Source organism: Sinohyriopsis cumingii, chromosome 17 (genome assembly GCF_028554795.1).
Source record: "Sinohyriopsis cumingii isolate HCF-2022 chromosome 17, ASM2855479v2, whole genome shotgun sequence".
In the NCBI taxonomy this organism is placed as follows: Eukaryota; Metazoa; Mollusca; class Bivalvia; order Unionida; family Unionidae; genus Sinohyriopsis; species Sinohyriopsis cumingii.
Window position 1 is genome coordinate 79,030,547 of NC_142977.1, and position 22,826 is coordinate 79,053,372.

Sequence of the window (22,826 nt, forward strand, 5' to 3'; positions counted from 1 at the left end):
TAATTACAAGATACAGAGACTAACAATTCTGTTTACAGAAAAGTACCAAAAAAAATACAACTGTGATAACAAATTAGTACTTGTGATTGATAATTCTGCTTGTAAACAAGTACCAGCAACTAACATTTATGCATGCAAATAAGTACTGGAGACTAACAAGTCTGCTCACAAACAATAAACTTACAATTCTGTTTACAAACAAGTATGAGATTTACAATTCGGCTTACAAAGAAGTAACAGGGACTAACAGTCCTGCTTACAACAGTGCAGAGACTAACATAATGCACTGGTCGTTAAAATGCTATGCTAAAGGAGTTCTGCTGTTAGAGCAAGGACTATTCAGGGTTCGTCGCTAACAATTGTCAAGGCAATTCACACATAAGTTAACAAGGCAATTTACACTTACAGAAATTCACACTTAACATTTTAACCCCTGGAGGTTTTTGTCATTTTTGCATGAAAAACGAGTAGGAAACACATTTTGAAAGCTATTTCTGAATAGATCTGAAAACACCAAATCCCCGGTGATCTTTGAGTCACATACTGCCTAGTTGTGTTAGAAACATCGATTTTCATTGGCTATTTGACTTGCGCTAGAGCTGAAGGGTAAAAGTTGGATTGTTTTTTATATATTTTTTTTTATATTTTTTTTTTTTTTGCTAAACGGAGCCATTATTTTTGTATCGAGACCACTCTTTATTCCAAATGCCCATCTTATCCTACTTTCTGCAAAGGCTCATCTGTCTGTTTGCAGTTAATACCAGTTTGCCTTAGATGTGAGACCAAAAAGTCTAAAATCTGAACACAAAATCTGATTCCGACCACAGGCGAATTTTGGTAGAAAAAAGTCTGGTAAAAAAATGAGGCTTTTTATCTATATTTTGTAGTGCAACTAGATATTCCAGATTATTCGGTATTATTGTAGAGCTACATCTGTCTACCTTTCTATAATACCACCCACTTTAGTGTATCATGCATGACCATGACGCTACAGAGCTCGGCAGTAGGTTACTACCTCCTGCCTCGTTAAGTCGTCGCTAGGGATTAATGAGTTAACAAGGATTTTTTTGATTTTTTTTTTTACAAATCATCAAGAAATTGTAATTTATGTGCAATGTCAATGCACAAGTGATTAAATATGCAAGGAATATTCAGATTTGGTGACCTCATCAAAATGCACTGTTTAACACATTAACCCCTGGAGGTTTTTGTCATTTTTGCCTGAAAATCGAGTAGGAAACACATTTTGAAACCTATTTCTCAACAGATCCGAAAACACCAAATCCCCAGTGATCTTTAATACAATACTGCCTAGTTGTATTAGAAACATCATTTTTCGTTGGCTGTTTGAGTTGCACATGAGCAGAAGAGTAAAAGTTGGAGTTCTTTTTTTTTCTTTTTTTTGCTAAATGGAGCCATTATTTTTTTATTGAGACCACTCTTTATTCCAAATGCCCATCTTATCCTACTTTTTGCAAAGGCTCATCAGTCTGTTTGCAGTTCATACCAGTTTGCCTTAAATCTAAGACCAAAAAGTCTAAAATCTGAACACAAAATCAGATTCCAACCACGGGCAAATTTTGGGTAGAAAAAGTCAGGTCCAAAAAATTTGTTTTTTATCTGCATTTTGTAGTGGAACTAGATATTCCAGATTATTTGGTATCATTGTAGAGCTACATCTGTCTACCTTTCTATAATACCACCCCACTTTAGTGTATCATGCATGACCATGATGCTACAGAGCTCAGCAGTAGCTTACTATCTCCTGCCCCGTTAAGTCATCGCTTGGGGTTATTGTGTTAACAAGGCAATTGAGAATTAAGTTAACAAGGCATTTAATACTCAGCAATGCAATAAGTGGTGATTGCAGCAGGATCAGTTGGAGATGTCATTACTGTTGAAATCTTGCAGGAGATGCAACTGTATCAAGTCTTTTGACAAAAAAATGGCATAAAGAGATAATTATTAAAAACCATTTATTAATATGTGATATATTTCTGTTGAACCTACACTGGTGGAGAAATAAACATTTTGAGAGTGAGGGATGAAGGTCAAGTCATAGTCTTGGGTTTTGCTATTCAGGTTAGAATTCTTTTTGTAAATATGGGTTAGGTATAAAAATCATGATCTTGTCTTATAGTAAGGATATACTTTCATGAACTTATTACAACATGTTTTATTTCATAGGTTTTTGAAAGACGAGCCTGAAAAACTGGAGAATTGCCTCAAGAGATGCAAAAAATTAACAGGGACTTTATTTACCTTAAAAAGGTAACTGTATGTTTGCAAGATGTAAAGAAATAAGTTACAAAACCATACGATTTATGTTAGTGATATAGAATTTAAGTGGAAACAAATGATAATGACATATTTATCTTTGTACACGACTGGAACAGAGGACATAAAATTTGTCATTTACGAAGATCAGGCCTAGATAACATTGTATAGAGGGGATATGTTTGACCATCCTATTCTGTTTTTTCTTTCCATCCTCTCCCATCATGTCTGTCTGTCTGTCCCATCCCATTCTAATGTCTGACTATCCCATCCCATTATGTCCATCCTGTCTTATTATGTCTATCTTGTCCAATTACACCTGCCTGTACCATCTCGTTACGTCTGTACCATCTCATCCTGTTATGTCTGTCCATCCAGTCTTATTATGTGTCTATCTTGTCTGATTATGCCTGCCTGTACCTTTTATTCCTGTTATATCTGTCCATCCCATCCCATTACATGTCTGTCCATCCATCTCTCCCATCTTATCCTATTATGTCCGATTATCCCATCCCACTGTATTTGTCCATCCAGTCTTATTATGTGTCTATCTTGTCTGATTATGCCTGTCTTACCGTCTCATTATATCTGTCCATCCAATCCGATGCCATGTCTGTCCATCCAGTCTTATTATGTCTATCTTGTTCGATTATGACTGTCTGTACCATCTCAGTATGTCTGTCCATCCCATCCCATTCCATGTCTGTCCACCCCATCCTCTCATGTCTGATTACCCAGTCGTATTATGTCCATGATAACACTTTTCCATGAGATGAATCTTCACATTCCATTACGGGTGTAAATACAACACTTAGTTTTGATAACTGACATTCCAGTTAAAACTCATACTCCAATAAATTAGCTAGATTTTTGTACTGATGTAGGCCAGCAGATTTGTAAATTAAATTTTTTTCAGAAAGATTAGAATTGTAGCAAATTTACTTATTAACTAATTATCACTAATATTATGTTTGCACTACATTTATCATATGAATGATTAGGACCTTGGACAGGCATTTACAGAAATGTTTTCACTGAAGTTGATTATTAGTTTTACAAGCCAATAATTGTTGGAGGTGTGGGTTATGTTAAACTGTCATTTTCACAAATGGAACTGCCACTGTTAATGTAAAGAAATCATATGGTTGATATTGTGTCTTTAATTTCATTAGAAAATCTCTCCATGTTGGCCTCAATTTATTTACTGTGTGAGAGTCCTTTTGCTGGGATGAAGTGACCAGATTTGTTTTGTTGATGTGAAACTATACTAACTCAATGAAATTGTTTATCACTGAACTAATAAACCAAAATAAAATAACCACTCAGATTTGGGATGTTACTAAAAAATTATTCCAGAATGAAAGATCCACTGAGATTGAAAGATCCTAAAATATTGTTTTACAGTCCTAAATATATTTAACCATAAAATTTTACACATAATTTTCTTTTTAACTAATTCTTTTCCAGACTAGCTTCAGTTCAGGAGCATCGACCTCCTCAAACAGTGGCCCTACCATTAAAGGGAAATATTCCCTCAGAGGATGACAAGAAATCACTGCTGGAAAACATACAGGCTCTAATTCCAAACCATGATGCACGTCTTCAAAGTCTCGAGGTATAAATGAAATATTTAACCCATTTGTCAGATGAACAAAAGCTATTGTCTTAATTTTTCTATTGTACAATTTTTTATAAGCTTGCCAGTACAAAGTACAGAAGAGCTAAATGTAACAGGATGAAGTTGGGTTAGGATTAGACACTGAAAGCAATTTTGTTAATGAGATTTTTTTTCTTTTTTCTCCAATGTAATTGAATGATGAATGAATTGGACACAATTCTTGTGTGCATAAAAAGTCAAACAATGGATTTAATAGAATAATGTACACCCAGTTCAACTGATGTAAGGAGCTGATATCTTTCCTAAATGGAAATAATCAGAACATATAACTTAGCGAGTATTCCAATAAGAATCAATATACACAATCTATAAACAAATGTGATAATTGACGACTGTGTGTGATTAATATGTAGAATTTATACACAAATATAATTAATTGACTACTGTGTATGATTAATATGTAGAATTTATACACAAATATGATTAATTGACTACTGTGTATGATTAATATGTAGAATTTATACACAAATATTATTAATTAGCCACTGTGTATGATTAATATGTAGAATTTATTCACAAATATGAAGTATGTTTCAATTACAAATAAAGGATGTATGTATTATTGATTTTCACTCATATAGTGATATTAAATTATTGATTTCACTCATAGCAAAACTGAATTATTGATTTTACTTGTTTCATGATATTGAATAATAATGTTTAAAAAAAAGAAGAATTTATTTTGTGGTATCCAGTTGGTGATCACCATTTTTTAAATGCATTTCTGGATTAGTGGCTCTCTTCAAACGGTCAAGGAGCCAGCACGCATGGCCAGCCCAGCCCAATCTGTCAAATGATCACTCAGGAGCCTTCTTATTCCCTGCATACCCACTGGTTCCAGAATTTTCATCCCTCACTGCGAATAAACCCTTTCATCAATGCCAATTTCGCCATTTACTGCAGCTTACAGGGTGCTCAAAACATCACAGAGTTCTACAACTCTCTCAAAACAAAGCTTAAAGATATAAGGAACAACAACTGAGCCATGTAGTACACAAGACAATGCGATGATATACGTTATACATGCACATAAATGAATTGGCTTCATTACGCATTAAATCATCAGACCTTCATTATGAGATTATTATCGTAGTAACCACCTTCATACATGAAACAGTGTCCAGCAAATAATCTCACTGAATTATAAGAACTCAAACATTACTCATCTTTTAATGCATGCAACATATAATTGAATTCAGTCACAAAAATGACTTATACTCTGTACTGTAGCATGGCATTATACAATTTTGAATAAATTCTAAAACCTCCAATATATAAAACACTTCTATCATATAAAATGGATAACACAAGAGAATGCCATTTTATATTTGACATACCTCAACATCTGAAGATTGCTCTTTTAAAGTAGACAGCTTCTTGAAAAAATCAGATTGTGATAAAACAACTGAAATTTACTCAGTAAGTGTCCTGCTTGTGTTGAAACTCAACAGCCAGAGCTTGAGGTAACTGGGTTCCTCTTTGGTTGCACTTTGCACATTCAGCAATGAGGAAACCAAACACAGATTTTAAAATAGCCATGGCTAAAGAAAAACAACCCTCAAGGAACACTGTATGCAGCAAAGAAACCCAGAGTAAATTTTATTCATAAATAATGCATTAATATTTTACTATACACAAATCCATGACACTAATGCTGTATCTCTGGCATCTTGCGGAAACTTGAGCTATAATCCTATAGTTGGTAGTTTGCACTAAAGGTATAGAATAGGCCTGTTGATTTGGAGGTCAAAATGGCAATGGTCAGGGTCATTGTGTCTGAAAAGAAATATAGGGTTTACAGAAAAACTTTTGTTCTAGAGTAAGTTACTAAACCAAATTTTATGGATTGCTTGCACTTAGTGTAAAACAAAAACCATTTATTTTTTGGGGGTATCAAGGTTAAAGGTCATTGTTATGGTGAGTGTAATAATAAAATAATTGGTTTCTAAAGAGCAACTTTAGTTCAGGACTGTACACCTTGACCAAAGGTCATTGAGACCTATTATTATTTGCCCGCTACTCATAAAAATCTACTAGCCAAATAGTTCTTTCAGCATGAGCAATCAGCAATCAAATAAAAAGCATATAGCATGTTCAATTTCACATCTTTATAATTTCAAGCTTCATTTAAAAAAATTAAAACTTTTCACCTAATATTTAAAGTCCCGTTTTATTCATTGTCATTTTTTTTTCACCAAAAAAATCACAGGCATATAGAGATCATTCTGAGAAATTACTCTTACACTACTGAAAATCACATTGAGTACATCGGGTATTCATTGTTGTGAGAACAAGATATTAACAACTTGATCACCATCACTCCCATTTTGATAGTTCCATGTTACTCGTTAGATAATCTTCAAAAAACTGTCTATTTTGTATCCTGGCTTCATTTGCAGGCTGTTTAGATTATTTCTTTCCTTCTAATCCTAATCAGACCTGTTCCTTGTGGACATCTGTATAAATAATGGTCCCCACCATTTTCTACCTTAGATATAATTCACTGTATCTTTCAAGTGTTACAAGTTAAAAAATAGAATTTAGATACGGAACTTGAGATTGTAACTTTAAATTGTTAATTATCATACAAATGCAAGAATAAGAAAGTAATATAAAAGCAAAAGGGTTGTATTGGTATCTGATAGAATCTCAGAGAGTTTGTGGAAATTTGTCACCGCCAGCGATTGCAATAATTATTATTGTTAATTTATAGGCTGCAGATGCTTCCAGACAAAGAAAAAAGAAAATCACAACACAGCAGGAGGCTCTGAGATTTGGTAAAACTCTTGAAATGGCTTCAAAAGCTTTGAAACCTGCAACATCAACTGCCACATCAACCCACACCTCCACAGGGATGATTACATCTAGTCCAAACCAGTCATCACAAGGCATAAAAGTGACTTCGTCAGCAGCTGTTGTTACTTCTGAGTCATCTTCAATTATTTCATTTTCGAACCCAATTTCAACATCAACACCAAAAGCAGCCCCTCAGGCTTTTTCTTTACCAGTTTCATCACCATCATCAACATCGCCATCATCAATATCACCATCAAAACCATATCCAATTGTGTCCTTGATTAGAGCTGTGTCTCCAAGGCGTGATATTAAGAGAAGTTCTCTCCCTTTAACAGAAAATGTGGAAAAAATGCGTAGTTCTGTGAAACCTTGTGTATCAAAGGAGATTTCAGATTCTTCTTCAAAAAGTCAGACTAACACGTCAGAAGCGAAAATGTCATTACAAACCATTGCTACAAATGGAACTTCAGAGTCTTCAAAAGAGATTTCCGAAGAGACAAATAACTCGGCACAAGGTTTGATTGCAAAAAAGAACATGGCACGGGCAGCATTCTTTAGTTCACTATCATCATCTCATCCTTGTAGCACATCATCATCATCAAAAACTGCTGGAGATGTTCTTATGTCGATTTCACCAGAAGAAACAATAGGATTTTCTTCAGAGATATCACCAATTTCACCAAGTAAAACTGGTTTCACGCAAATTTCATCTATAACCAAGCCATCAGATCTAAAAGTCGCACCATCATCTTCCATCTCCTTTCATACAAAGCCTAGTCCTTCTTCTCCAACAGAGCCAAAGTCACGTTCTGGTTTTACAGGAATACCCAAACCAACCACACCAATAAAACCAAAATTCACTGCCCTTCCAGGTGACTTGTCAAAAACTTCATCTAGTCAGTTGGGGGCAAGACCTAAAAAGGTACCTCCCCCACCACCCCCTCGAAGAAGTAGTCGGCATGCAAGTCTTACTGGATCTAGTGTCTCGACTATAAATGGAGACATGGGAGCACAGTCAACCCAGAGTATGGAAGATTCAATGAAAAAATACACTGGTGATTCAGATAAAGAGGAGAACTCACTCTCAAAATCTCTACAGGAAACAGAAACCATCTCTGAAGTTAACTCACGTGGAAAAAAAGCTCCAGTATATCCATCTTCAGATATTAAAGCCCTTGGAGATTCCTCAGAAAAATTGCCCAGATTTAGTAAAGACTTGGGCCTCAGTGGGGATGGGCAACAAGTGGAGCCAACTTTGATGCGAGAGACCATTATAAATGGTCCTGAGGAGAAAACATCAAATGAAGCTGTACCAAAAGAGACTGCAGTTGATGATGCTGAACAAAAACTTTCAAAATTTTTAGTTAGCTTGGATCAGAAACAAAGACATAATAGTTTAGATAGCACAAGCAGTTCAAGTAGTATTGATTCTCAGCCAGAAGTGGTTTGGCTTAGAAGAGAGCCAGAGACTACACCCACATCAAACACGGACAATGAAAGTATGCCTGGAAAGAAACCCCGGCCACCTCTACCTCAGAGGCGGTCCAGTCTCTCTGAAAAATCTACTTATTTCTCAAAGAAAGACCAGTTAGAAGAATCTTCCAGTTTGAAACAGAATGGTAAAGATAAAGAAAGCAAAGAAAAATTATGACACAAGAATTCATAACAAAATGTGGACATTCAACCAGAATAAAAGTTGAAATGTCAGATTAAGTTTTGTTTCTGTGTGGCATTTAGTAAACAGGTGCAATGTTTTTATGTTTTAAAAGTTTTCTTCCACATCATTGTAATGTACCATGTACCGTGTCTGACTGTAACTGACAAAAATATACCATACTGACTCAGGACTTGATAAACACACAACTCTCTTGTTCATCAAATCGAACATAAAAATAATCATCTGCGAGCACAAGTCTTCAATCCAGCATGCTTCATCGAAAGGATGTAGCTATTGTTTTGCTTTGTTTGATTTATTGGCAGGTGGGGATAGGGATGATGTTCTTGGTTTTAATGATACTTTTAACACCTGATTGGTTGTATCATGCTGTAAATGGGAGCAAAGTGTCTTTCTCCAGATCACATTGAGGCGAACAAACTTGGCTGGCCTGGGTGGATTCTGAATCCACAATCTTGGATTGCAAGTACAACACTATCAAGTGAGTTACCTTGGCTCCCATCATGATGTGACTATTGGAATATTTTAGGGCTGACTTTGAATGGTGGGTCTGGGCTCTTCACGCCTATAGTATCATGGAAGATGGCAGCTCCTTGTGACTCTCATTGTCATGCTACCTTGGGTTGTGACCTTTTCCAGTAACAATCAAATTATTTGTGGATATTCATGTACAAAAATACTTGTATTGCCACTGTTTAAAGCCATCTAAAATGTAATGATTTGCTTGGAACTTGCCACCATACATGTTTAGTGTTTAGTTACCTTTGAGAACTCAGAACATGGACCAAGGGAGCTAACTTTTCCAGTATCTGTTAGCCTGGGGGTGACTCGTCCCACTTTGACTTTCATTGCTGTGCAAAATGCAAAACCAGACTAGTGCTTGTTGAGAAAAAAAAGTGAAATGAAAACATATGCACCCAGTTTTGGAGTGCTAATTGTTTTGTAAGTGTTGACAAAGGTAAATTAAATTTAATTAAAACAAAGCATGCCATAAATATACATAAAAATACAATGTCAGTAAGGAAGAATGTTATAAAAAAAATTCATTGTTCTGTTTGAATATAAAGTGTGGGTAGGCATAGAATAAACATGTATATACATGATTTGGACATAATTATCTGAATTGTCAGTGTGGGCAGGCAGATTATAAGAATGTTTATACACATGACGGGGGTCAAGTTGTCAATGTGGGCAGGCAAAACAAGGATGTATATGCACATGACGGAGGTCTAGTTGTCAGTATGGGCAGGCAAAACAAGGATGTGTATGCACATGACGGGGGTCTAGTTGTCAATGTGGGCAGGCAAAACAAGGATGTATATGCACATGACGGGGGTCTAGTTGTCAATATGGGCAGGCAAAACAAGGATGTAGATGCACATGATGGGGGTCTAGGTGTCAGTATGGGCAGGCAAAACAAGGATGTATATGCACATGACGGGGGTCTAGTTGTCAGTATGGGCAGGCAAAACAAGGATGTATATGCACATGACGGGGGTCTAGTTGTAAGTATGGGCAGGCAAAACAAGGATGTATATGCACATGACAGGGGTCTAGTTGTAAGTATGGGCAGGCAAAACAAGGATGTGTATGCACATGATGGGGTTCAAGTTGTCAATGTGGGCAGGCAAAACAAGGATGTATATGCACATGATGGGGGTCTAGTTGTCAATGTGGGCAGGCAAGACAAGGATGTATATACACATGATGGGGGTCTAGTTGTCAGTGTGGACAGGCAAAACAAGGATGTATATACACATGATGGGGGTCAAGCTGTTAGTATGGTCAGGCAAAACAAGGATGTATATACACATAATGGGGGTCTAGTTGTCAGCATTGTCATTATTTTAATGAGTTTTATCGTCCTAAAATGTACCCAACTTCAGACATGCTATCATTTGACCCAATTCTTACTGAAATGACCATTTAATTATTGATTTAAGGAATAAAAGCAAAAAAGACACAAATGCAGCTGTTGCAGTCAAATCCTGATACTGGCTTTTCCGATTTTGATCAGGATCCAAATTTGAGCGGGATCCATATTTGATCGGGATCCATATTAGATTAAGTAGAGTTGATCAATGTATAGACTAACTTTACATGAGTACCTCACTGATGCTTTAAAAAGCACTTTTAAAAAAACCCACATAAATATAAAAGGGAATATTCAGATTCTTGGGGGAAAAAGCAGGAAAGGCAACAGTTACATTTTTTTGGACAGAATGTCATGTTGATTTGAGTATGTCTCATAGTGAAAGAGACAATCATTGTCACTACTTGAAATTGAAGGAAAAACTTGAAGATTATGTTCAGTTGAGAGCTCATGCAAGAAATAACTGTACAGGAGGTAATTAAGGTCCAAATGCACTTCACAAATATTTTAGTTGAACATAATGTTTGCCTTAACACTCTTGGCCTTATATTACCCATCTGAACTTTATAAATGCATATTTTGCAAGTCAACAGTGGAAGTACATCACTTCACTTTTACTGAAAACTGGTCTAACTTGCAGAAAAATGTTGACTGCCTTACTGAAAAGGTCTTGTTAGGGTTGGCAAGTCTGCAGCTAGTAGCTTTGTAACTACATAGTGTTTTGAATGTGGTAACTAGATGACCCCAGTGTTGTATTGAATGTGGTAACTAGATGACCACAGTGTTGTATTGAATGTGGTAACTAGATGACCACAGTGTTGTATTGAATGTGGTAACTAGATGACCACAGTGTTGTATTGAATGTGGTAACTAGATGACCACAGTGTTGTATTGAATGTGGTAACTAGATGACCACATAGTGTTATGTTGAATGTGGTAAATTGATGACCACAGTGTTGTATTGAATGTAGTTACTAGATGACCACATAGTGTTATGTTGAATGTGGTAAATTGATGATCACACCAAAGATCAAAATATCATATCTGGATTTCAAGAATATTCGGAACATTTTATCAATTAAAAAGCATTAGTCCCATCATACAGTCCTTAAATTGGTGCAAATTGAAGATATGACACACTACAGACCTTAAATCAGCGAGAGATGAAGATATCATACTCTTCAGTTTTTAAATCAGTGAGAGTTGTAGATATCATGTCCTACAGTCCTTAAATCAGTGAAAGTTGAAGGTATCATACACTACAGTCCTTAAATCAGTGGTAGTTGACAGTATCACACCATAGAGCCCTTAAATCAGTGAGAGTTGACAGTATCACACCAGAGTCCTTAAATCAGTGAGAGTTGACAATATCATACCATATAGTCCTTAAATCAGTGAGCATTGACAATATCAAACCATTTAGTCTTTAAATCAGTGAGAGCTGAAGATATCACACTATACAGTCCTTAAATCAATGAGAGCTTTAGATATAACACTATACAGTCCTTAAATCAGTGAGAGTTGAAGATATGATACACCCTACAGTTCTTGAATCAATGAGAGTTGAAGATATCACACCCTACAGTCCTTACATCAGTCAGAGTTGACAATATTTCACCATAATTCCTTTAAGGATATCACACTATACAGTCCTTAAATCAGTGAGAGTTGAAGATATCACACTATACAGTCCTTAAATCAGTGAGAGTTGAAGATTTGACGCCCTACAGTTCTTGAGTTGATGCAAGTTATATACACTTGTGTGGGTATCCATAGGTCATTTTAGGATTTGGTCCGAGGTGCGGGGATTAACATTTGGTAGCATAATGAGGTCTTGGTAATGTCTCAGTGCATGATTTCACACATTAGTTGCACCACAAAGATGAATGCAGGTTGAAATGTTTTGCTTTCATGACTAGAAGGAAGCAAATTTTCTGCAAGTAAGGTAGATATGTTTTCCTTTCATGACTGGAAGGAAGCAAGTCTTCTGCAAGTAAGGGGACATCAATGTAGCATGTATGCAAAAATCTGGCAAAGCTTGACCCTTCTCTCCCCTCCCTGGTACACATGCATACTTTTTTTTACACACCCCACCTGCGTAAGTACACTCCCCCATCCCGAATTCTATAGAACGTCCTATATTTAATCCACGCAGAAATGATCAAGGATTAACAATATGAACGTGTTTAATAAAGCAGATAGTCCACCAATGTTGAATGTCTGGCTGCATCAAAGAAATATGCTGAGTAACTTTAAAAAAACTGCTCAAATGCCAACTGAACCCAGTTAAACAGGTTATGTATTAGATAAATTATTATCGAGGTTTCACACCCCTCCCATTTCCTATCCATACACACATTATCATTAGACCCCCACCACAAGTGTATGCATTTGGGTTAACTCCCCTCCCCCTATGCGTAAATACTAAATGGATGGCTCCTAAGGTAGAAATGCTTTGCTTTCATGACTGGAAGGAAGCAAATATTGCTGTGAATAGGGTTGAACATGATCAAGCAGGGTCAAAGGTTGAACATGATCAAGCAGGGTCAAAGGTTGAACTTGTCAAGCAGGGTCAAAGGTTGAACATGATCAAGCAGGGTCAAAGGTTGAACTTGATCAAGCAAGGTCAAAGCTTCAGATGTTGATTTAGGCAAGTAATATATACTTAATATGAAACAGTTTTTTAAACTGTTTAATTTTCATGACTGGGTCAGGGAAGATTTAGCTTTAAATCTTAAAAAAATGAGGGAGAATATTTATGTTATGTGTAGTTATTGTTTAAGAGTTGTCAAAATAAAGTTACCATATCAGTAGACATACAATGTTATCCAAATATATTTGGTAATTGTAAAATGTGCACTTAGAACTTTTCTTGAAACACAGTATTTGTTTTGTCTAGAAGTAATGTTCCTCTGTGCCAATGGATTATATATTCATTGCTCATATGAAACATTATTCAGAGAGTATATTTGATTACTGATATAATACAGATTTTATGGTGCTTAGAAATAATACTTTATCATCAGTTTATACGCTGTAAACGTACTGCATATGCAAGATAACAGAACTACCTCAGTTGTTAACTTGCTTTACCAAATTCTAAGGGAAGCATGAATCATATGTTTAAAAGATTTGTTCTGGTATCATTAGATCCATCATGTTATTGAAGTTGGAACATCTTTGCAATATAGGTGAGAATCATTTACTGTAAATCCTGTCTTAGCAGATTGAGCATTTGTATATGAATAGTACCAGGATGAGCGTTTGTATATGAATAGTACCAGGATGAGCGTTTGTATATGAATAGTACCAGGATGAGTATTTGTATATGAATAGTACCAGGATGAGTATTTGTATATGAATAGTACCAGGATGAGCATTTGTATATGAATAGTACCAGGATGAGCATTTGTATATGAATAGTACCAGGATGAGTATTTGTATGAATAATTCTATGATTTGAGAGTTAAATATTGATCTCGTTCTGTTTAAATTTGTTTTTTGGTAGGATGTTAATTATCTTGAATTTTCTGCTTTTAAACATTACACTATAAGAAAGTAATAAAACTTATAAAAGTGCAAATATTTAATTCAGTTACTGTGCAATGCCCTTTTAATGAGTTCCAAGTTATTATTATTATTGTTATTATTATTATTATTATTATAAGGTAAAATGTCCAGTCTGGCTTATTTATTATGGTAGGTGAGTGTTTTTGCAATAGTTATAAAATTGTATTCTTCCATCTTCCAGAGTAATTTTTAAATGTGTTGGACTGGAAGTTGGATTGAGTGATTTCAACACCTCCTTCCTATATTTCATGATACATTTTTGGATAATTATACAGTTGTTGTATTTATTAAATGCAGGCAAGTTTATTTTCAAAATGGTTGCCATTTCAACCATAATTAACAGATTATAAAATGACAACAAACAAAATATTGTTGGTCATTAATAATGTTGGTAAATCCAAGTAATTGCTTCCACCTTCGAGATGAAAATATAACAAACATGCATATAAAACCATGTACAGCATTAAAGTTCTGCATTGTTGTCACCCCACCCCCAATCCCAGAACCACCAGTCTACTTAATAGACTCCCTATTTTTCAGGCAGAACAAAATTTAGTAGTATATAGATAAGATAATTTTGTTTGAATTGTCTAATGTTAGCAGTATGGAGGGAAATTATATAAGAGTTGTCAGTCAGTAATTGAAATTTAGATACCACTGGAAATGAGGTTAATAACCTCATGAAAGCAAACGACTTGTATGTATCGCTGAAAGATTTTTTTTAGATAGAAATGTGTCATCATGCATGTTTACATCTAATTACATAAACTTTTCATGTCTATCAGTATTAATGAAATGAGTGTTCACGGGGATCTGTATATAGAATCAAAACTCAGAAGTAAAAGAATTTTCATCAATATGAGCTTTATCTTCTCTTTATTTTCATTTGAAATTATGTCCCACAGGCACAAGTTCAGGAGTTGCAGTACATGTACTAATTCAGCTCTGATCGTGAACTGTGGAAACGTCATGATATAAAAAAATCAAGCATGGCAAATACCATATGATCTATATATAGGTCTGTATTAGGAATGAAATTCATCAATAAAACATTGTCTATATGTATTATTCAATTGCAACTCTGAGGATAATCACTTAAAAGAAATTATTTTTACTAAACATTTTACTTTCATGTTTACCAATCCTGGCTCCGGTGGCCTAAGTGGTTAAAGCGTTCGCCTTGGATGCGCAAGGTTTCGGGTTTGAACTCGGCCGAGTCAAACCAAAGACATAAAAATGGTACTAGCAGTTGCCTCGATCTGCGCACATTTTATAATAGCGTTAAGACTGGTCGACCTGGATTCAGGATAATGTGACTGGGTGTGACATGATGCTACATGTCTGCAACATAATGCCCTAGTACTAAACATCTCTATAAACTGCCACGCTGCAGACAACGTGGCAACATCACTGGAAATTTGTTAAAGCTACATTAAAAATCCAAATCACACACACACCAACCCTGGCCAGTCAGACCCATATACACTCCGTGTTTCTTCCACGTAATTAGTACTCTGTTCTATATCGACATCCTCTCTTGGTAGTCCCTCGAGCCGAGGAAGACAAATTGTGCGATCTCAAAGATGGTGGATGCGTATTTGGCTCCGGAGTCCAAATTCCGATGCACACAGGTGGTTGCAGGTGGGGCATGGGACACCGGTGGTTGGGGATGGATGGGATACAGCTCTGTGGCGTCTCTCACAAGCTGCAGCAAGACGCTGGCGGCAATCAACCTCAAAGGTGGAACAGGCTTTTCTGGTCCGGGCTCGCCAGTGGCTTCTGTCTGAGGAAGCGAACTCGAGCTGGTGGGGTTGAAGGTCTGTCCATTTGATGTGCGTCTTGAGATTGTCTTTGTACTTCTTGTGAGGGTGGTCTTGGTTTCGATTGCGCTGGGCTTGCTTGCCAAAGAACAGCTGCTTTGGGATTCTGTTTTTATCCATGCGGATGACATGGCCAGTCCAACGAAACTGGACCTAGATTAGTTTGGCTTCGATGCTTGTTGTTTTGGCTCTATCAAGGACTTCCTGGTTGGTGATTCGGTCCTGCCACTTGATCCGCATGATGGATCTAAGGGAGCGCTGGTGGAATTGTTCCAACTGACTGATATGCCTTCCGTAGGCAGCCCACGTTTCACAGCCATACAAGAGAGACTGCATTGTACACTTTCATCTTTTATTAACAGGCGTATGTCCTTGTGCTGCAAGACCTTGGTGTGGAGTCGTCCGAGTGCTTGACTGGCATTTTGGATCCTCGCAGTGATCACTTTGTCCATGGAGCCGTCATTGGATATTGTGCTGCCAAGGTATTTCAAACTATCCACATTCTTCAGCTGCGTGTCGCCAATGGTGATGAAGGGTTGTGAAGTTACAGTGTTTGTGGTGGGCTGGAAGAGGACTTCTGTCTTCCCCAGGCTAATTGCGAGTCCAAATAGGTTGGAGGCTTCAGAGAACCTGTCCATGATTGTAGGTGAGTTTCTTCATGGTCCATGAGGGCACAGTCATCTGCAAAGAGTGCTTCAGTGATGAGTCGTTCTAGAGTCTTGCCTTTTGCAGCTAGGCGACACTGATCCAACCAGGCGATATCTAATAAAGATACGAAGGTCAAGGTCACAGATGGCATGGAGCAGTACCTGTGTGAAAAAGAGGTTGAAGAGTACCGGAACGAGTACACAGGCCTGTTTGACACAATTAGATATGGGAAATTTCTCAGAGGGTTCACCGTCTGAGAGAATCTCTCCAGTCATGTCATCGTGGAAGAGCCGGATGAGGATGGTAAACTTCTGAGCACATGTGCTCGACGCGAGCTTGATGTTGCGAAGGAAAACAACAATATTCTAAAGGAAAAAAATCATACAGAGTGACAAAAATACCTTAGATTACCCCCAAGACCCGTTCTGACATAGGACCCTCTCTATCATAATATATAAGAGAGAAGGTACGGAACTTCCAAATACTTCATTCCACCCATGACCCTCGATTTCCTTCTGCTTTTTCCGTTTTTTAAGGCACACGACCATACTATATGGCTTGTTTTACTCCTGAGATATTTTTCTATCCATCAAGCCATTATTGGCTTTTCTGCGATGTACCAAACTGAAGTTACGGGTACCGAAAGTTGCGATTTCTTACTCTGAGACACGTCCGAGCTCATGTGATAATAAGTATAACCTTTTGAACCAGTCATATTTCGGCGTTGACTTGTGTGCCGCATAGTTTACCTGTTTTGAAAATAGAGTCGCATGTATACAATATATGTGCAGAGAAGAAGACAATGTCTTATTCTTGCATAGAACAGGATTCCTAAAGTTAAATCGAGTTAATGGTAAGTAAAAACTTACTTTTGCATCTACCACTGTTCTGTAATTCAAGAAGGGGTGCACCATAGAGTTGAAAACGTGATGCATGTAGGGATTTTCACCTGTGCACGCACTTGTCGAAAACGAAAAATTCGCGAAAATCTCACGTTTCGGAGCCCGTAACTTCAGTTTGGTACATCGCAGAAAAGTCAATAATGGCTTGATGGATAGAAATATATCTCTGGAGTAAAACAAGCCATATATTATGTTTGTGTGCCTTAAGAAACGGAAAAAGCAGAAGGAAATCGAGGGTCATGGGTACAATGAAGTATTTGGAAGTTCCGTACCTTTTCTCTTATATATTATGATAGAGAGGGTCCTATGTCAGAACGGGTCATGGGGGTAATCTAAGGTATTTTTGTCACTCTGTATGATTTTTTCCATCAGATTATTGTTTTCTTTCTCAACATCAAGCTAGGGTCGAGCACCTGTGCTTCTGAGGACACCCAAGCTTCTTGAGTACTACCCACAGTGCGTCTCAGCTGACCGTATCGAAAGCCTGACAAAGGCTTTCGACACAGTCATCAGAGACGCACTTTGGGTAGAATATTCACAGCACCGAGCAGCTAACTCTCTCTCTCTCTCTCTCTCACTCATGCATACATCTCGAACCCATCATGCAAGTGAGGTCAAGTACTTTCTAGTGAAGTAATCCGAAAAAGTATTTGTAATAATTTATAAATTACATGTATTTACAGCTGATTACAATATTAAAGGACACACGGTACTAATTATACGGAAGAAATGTGAACCAGTCTAGAAATGGGTGAAGAAATAATAGAGTATTTACGGGTTTGGTGGTCCATAATTGGTTAATAATGAAAATTAAAATTTTAGGAAAAATATCTTTTGAGAGCTTATCCTATATGTAATGTAAAAAATATATAGACGAATTTCTACTGATGCAATTTTAGCATTTTTACAGGCTTGACTCTGGAGTACTCCATAATGAAAGTAGCACCTGATTCATTTGGTGCAGAATCAATAACACGTGTTTCATGCACATGTATGTAAACAAAATGCCGCGGGTCATATGGTTTTCTCCACACAGAACCTTACACCAAGGTTAGATGTGCATGGAGAATTATAGGTCTCATCATCAGCACCCAGAAATTTTAAATTATTGAATTTTGAATATGATGGTGTTTCCATATGTTTACTATTGGAGTTGAATTAGTACCTTGTGTCCTATAATCAGCATCTCAGTCTATGACCTGATTAGGGGGCAGGGTCCAGTTTTTATGTACAAATTTAATGCTGCAATCAGCGACCTAGTATAAAAAAATCATAAAAAAATCAAATACACAAGTGAGGTCAAAAAGCTCCATATTTTTAGATACCTATATTAAAACAAAGCATAAGAATAGTATTCACTTGACCAGAGAAGTCAATGGCAGTTCACAGCAGAAGAGGTTTATGTACCCCAACCCCTATTTTATACATGCATTTTTTACATCCAAATGCCATTTTTTACAGCATGTGGTGCTCACAGTGCAAACGCAAGCCCTTTCCCTGGATGAAAATTTTGAAAAACATTGTCTACTAAATAGTTTGATGCAATTCAGAATAGTTGTCATCCAAGCCGTTTTTGAGATACTCTAGTTGCCTTGAACCCACGTGTCTACTGCTATGGGAGGCTAGCTCTTCTTCCAAGCCAACTATTGGTATTTCACTATCAACATACTGCAGAGCAACTATGGAAGGTGTACATGCCTGACATCAATTTCAAGAACAACACAAGCCCAAAACACCTAGTTCACAAATATATCCATATCTATAAATACTAAACAATAATAGCTGAAAAAATTACACCATAGCCTTAAGTTAAGGAATTTGCCAGGGGCCAATTTACGAAACTGGACCCTGCCACCTTAGGTTATGATGACCATGACATAGTTTAATGTCGCATGGCGGCATTTTTGTGTCTAGAAAAGATTGCTAGTAAAGCGTTTGGAGTACAGGAGCACCAAGCTATTCCAGATTGTACAACCTGATGATCTGGGATATGTACAAGTCCACGAACCCCATTTCAACACTGATGTATTTTTACATCAAGCTATTAATGTGTGGCAAAGTCTTTGGACCAGCTGTAAACCGTTTAAATGATCAGATTGCAGTATGTATGAGAGTAAGACACAAACGACACTCTAGTCATACTGAGAAAGGAAACTGAGAATAGTGCAAGGTCAATTTTCATAGTCTTGTTTATTTTCGTAAGATCCGTAATTTCTGAATAAGTGTATTTCTCTGTAACATTATCCCATCAATTGCTTGCTGCTGCCTCCGGAATCCAGCCTGCCAATAGCTGTGCAAACTTCGTTTATTCTTTATATGATATTGACACAAAGAAGCAACCCTGATTGACTGGCTCCCCTTACGCCAATTTTGTTGCATTTAAGTAAAACTCTGATATAGGTATACAGTTAAAGCCATTATAAGTAATGAAATAGTGTTTGACAGTAGCATGACTTCGTTATGTCTTACTACATTCCGAGTCAACTTTGATATAACATTATGATTTTTGTCGCGTTAATATATATATATATATATATATATATATATATATATATATATATATATATATATATATATATATATATATATATATATATATATATATACATGTGTGTGTGTGTGTGTGTGTATATGTATGTGTGTGTGTGTGTGTGTGTGTAGACTGAGATGCTGATTTTAATATTGTAATCAGTTGTAAATACATGTAATTTTTAAATTATCACAAATACTTTTTCGGATTACTTCACTAGAAAGTACTATCAAGTGTACTATTGTTTTACTGCCTTCGTCCCGTGTACGATCAAGTGTCCTATTGTTTTACTGACTTTATCTCGTGTACCATTAAGTGTCCTATTGTTTTACTGTCTTTATCTCGTGTGCCATTAAGTGTCCTATTGTTTTACTCTCTTTATCTCGTATACCATTGTGTCCTATTGTTTTACTGTCTTTATCTCGTGTACTGTCTTTGTCTCGTGTACCATCAAGAGTCCTATTGTTGTACTGTCTTTGTCTCGTGTACCATCAAGTATACTATTGTTTTACTGCCTTCGTCCCGTGTACTATAAGTGTCCTGTTGTTTTACTGTCTTTGTCCTGTGTACCATCAAATGTCCTATTGTTTTGCTGTCTTTGTCCCGTGTACCATCAAGTGTCCTACTGTTTTACTGCCTTCGTCCCGTGTACCATCAAGTGTCCTATTGTTTTGCTACCTTCGTCCCGTGTACCATCAAGTGTCCTATTGTTTTACTGTCCTTGTCCCGTGTACCATCAAGTCTTCTATTGGTACATTTTTCTTGAATCGCATGGTTTAATTTGCATCAAAGCAGGCTTTTATGCCGAAAATTATAATTTAAGTTCCTTTGTTATGTTTAAGCATTCTTCGGATCCTACCCAATGGTTATTTTTACTTGTGTAAATACTAAAATTCAAGTTACTTAGATACTAAATTCAAGTTACTTATTTAGATACTAAATTCACGTTTGATTACTATATTGCTACATTGCTTTTCTTTATTATATTTGAATATGGTGTGTACTTTTGTACCATTGTATTTATTTTCAAGATGTATTAGGATGTCTTGCAGATCATGTGAATTCTTTTAAGTGTGTGTGTGTGTGTGTGTGTGTGTGTGCTGACGGTAAAATAACTAATTATAGCTTACACTGAATTGTTGTGTAAATTATGCCGACCATACAAAATCTTGTCTCAATAACTCGCGTAAACAGGGCTGTAATATGACCACATACGTCATCTAAAGATTTAGCTCAGGTGACCCGTCGTGCGAAGCATGCAGGTAGGTCTAATTTCATTGCAAAAAAGGAATGCCATCTTAAATAGCATTCATAACAGGTTTGGTGCGACAGCTTTGCGGACTAAATAGATCTTTTTAAAGTAAGAAAATAACATCGTGTAAACGTGTACAAAAAGAATTGTCCACGCCCTTTCCTCATTCATTTTAAACTGCCCCGCCTGCGTTTGAATTTATTTGATATAAACATAACTTCTATACCACTTACATGTACACTGTTACAAGTTTTGAAAGCAATGGAATGAGAGCCGATTGTGAAACGTACGTTTAATAGAAACTCACCAAGGATTTTACAATTCAATACGCCACGATTCCATACAGAGGATTCGCGAGGTGTGGAGAACTGCACTCAACTGAATAACCTATTTACAACGCAAGGTAACTCGGTAAAACCTGTCTTTGAACGTGTGTGTGTGTGTGTGTGTGTGTGTGTGTGTGTGTGTGTGAGAGAGAGAGAGAGAGAGAGAGAGAGAGAGAGAGAAGGAGGTTGGCTGTTACTCTTTATTATTCCATTTTCTGAAGACTTTAAGATAATGTAAAGAAATGCAATGCAATGAAACAAGCAACTAAGTACTTGTGAAGCCCTTTGAATTATTTATTTATAAGTCAAGAGTTTACACAGTTATACATAAATTAATACCAACACTAACAGTTATACTTGCTTTTAAATATTACATTGGCGTGTGTGTGGCAATGAATTGTGTCATTTGTTTTGATTTTATGTCAACTCACATAATTTGTTCTGTTAAATCATGTAATACAAATCAGACATGTTGTTATCTATTTTTATTACTAATTTCGCTCATTTACAATATTTTTAAACTTCTGTGCATGTAACCACACAAGAAATTTAGTTAATTTACTAATCCCTTTGCTGTTCAATACATTTATTTCTTCATTATATTCTGTGTAAGTTATCTAATCAATTGAACATATGATTTCCTGTATCTTAATTAAATACTTGGAAGATGATCTTATTGCATTAATCCATGACTCTAGTTCCAATTGTTCTCAAATGCTGTTTAGACCACCAAGTGGCTTCATCGGTATATTATCATAAATATGATCCCCAAAAATTCATAGAAAACCTATAACCCTAAGTAAATATGGAAATGTAATTGACCATACCGGTAACACGTCTTATATGAGTTTTCACTGAATATTACGAATTTGCTTTTATTTAAAAAAGTAATAAAAAAGAACTTTTAATTTCAATTCTCAAATAAAGAATGACTGTAAAGTGAATCTTATATTCATTAAAACAAACACGTACATGTAAATGCTAAACTCGTGAGCCTCTTCAATTCAAATAAGGAGAAAATCTTCAGCGCTTATTTTTTCATGATTTTTATAAGACTATCTGTGTAAATAAAAATTGGCTTTTATGAGACTATTTACTCCCGATTTACCGAAAGGTTATCATGTAGTTAAGCCGATTAAAACTCTTCAATATTACCTCCCTTGATAGAGGATCGTTCTTGGGTCCGTTCCATTATCCACACATTACCTCCTTGGATATAGGATCGTTCTTTGGTCCATCCATCATCCACACATTACCTCCCTTGATATAGGATTGTTATTGGGTCCATCCATTATCCACACATTACCTCCCTTGATCCTGGATCATTCTTGGGTCCATCCATTATCCAGATGCAAACTATAATCTGTCGATATGTGTCAAATCATTTCAGAATGAGTCGACCCATGCATTTCTATAGAAATACCATATAGTGATTGTAGAATCATGTCACGTAAAAAGCTTTCAACCACGGTCTGAATC

General features: G+C 36.4%; 2 protein-coding genes across 9 annotated transcripts in view; both read left to right on the plus strand.

Annotated features, from left to right (window-relative positions):
• LOC149779293 (uncharacterized) overlaps positions 1-14,726 on the plus strand; it is a 129,730-nt gene extending 115,004 nt beyond the window's left edge. For all 7 annotated transcript variants that reach the window (XM_089939902.1, XM_089939904.1, XM_089939903.1 and 4 more), the window contains 3 exons: positions 2,188-2,271; positions 3,745-3,892; positions 6,669-14,726. In XM_089939902.1, coding sequence (XP_089796028.1) covers positions 2,188-2,271; positions 3,745-3,892; positions 6,669-8,402 — 1,966 coding nt within the window. In that variant the 3' untranslated portion in view covers positions 8,403-14,726. The remainder of the gene's footprint in view (positions 1-2,187; positions 2,272-3,744; positions 3,893-6,668) is intronic.
• A 5,949-nt stretch (positions 14,727-20,675) lies between these two features.
• The window catches only part of LOC149779295 (protein Star-like), a 46,765-nt gene continuing 44,614 nt past the window's right edge, over positions 20,676-22,826 (plus strand). Inside the window, exon 1 of one of the 2 annotated variants that reach the window (XM_089939915.1) lies at positions 20,676-21,424. The gene's annotated coding sequence lies outside the window, so the exon portion shown is untranslated. The remainder of the gene's footprint in view (positions 21,425-22,826) is intronic. The other variant, XM_089939914.1, reaches the window with a different exon arrangement.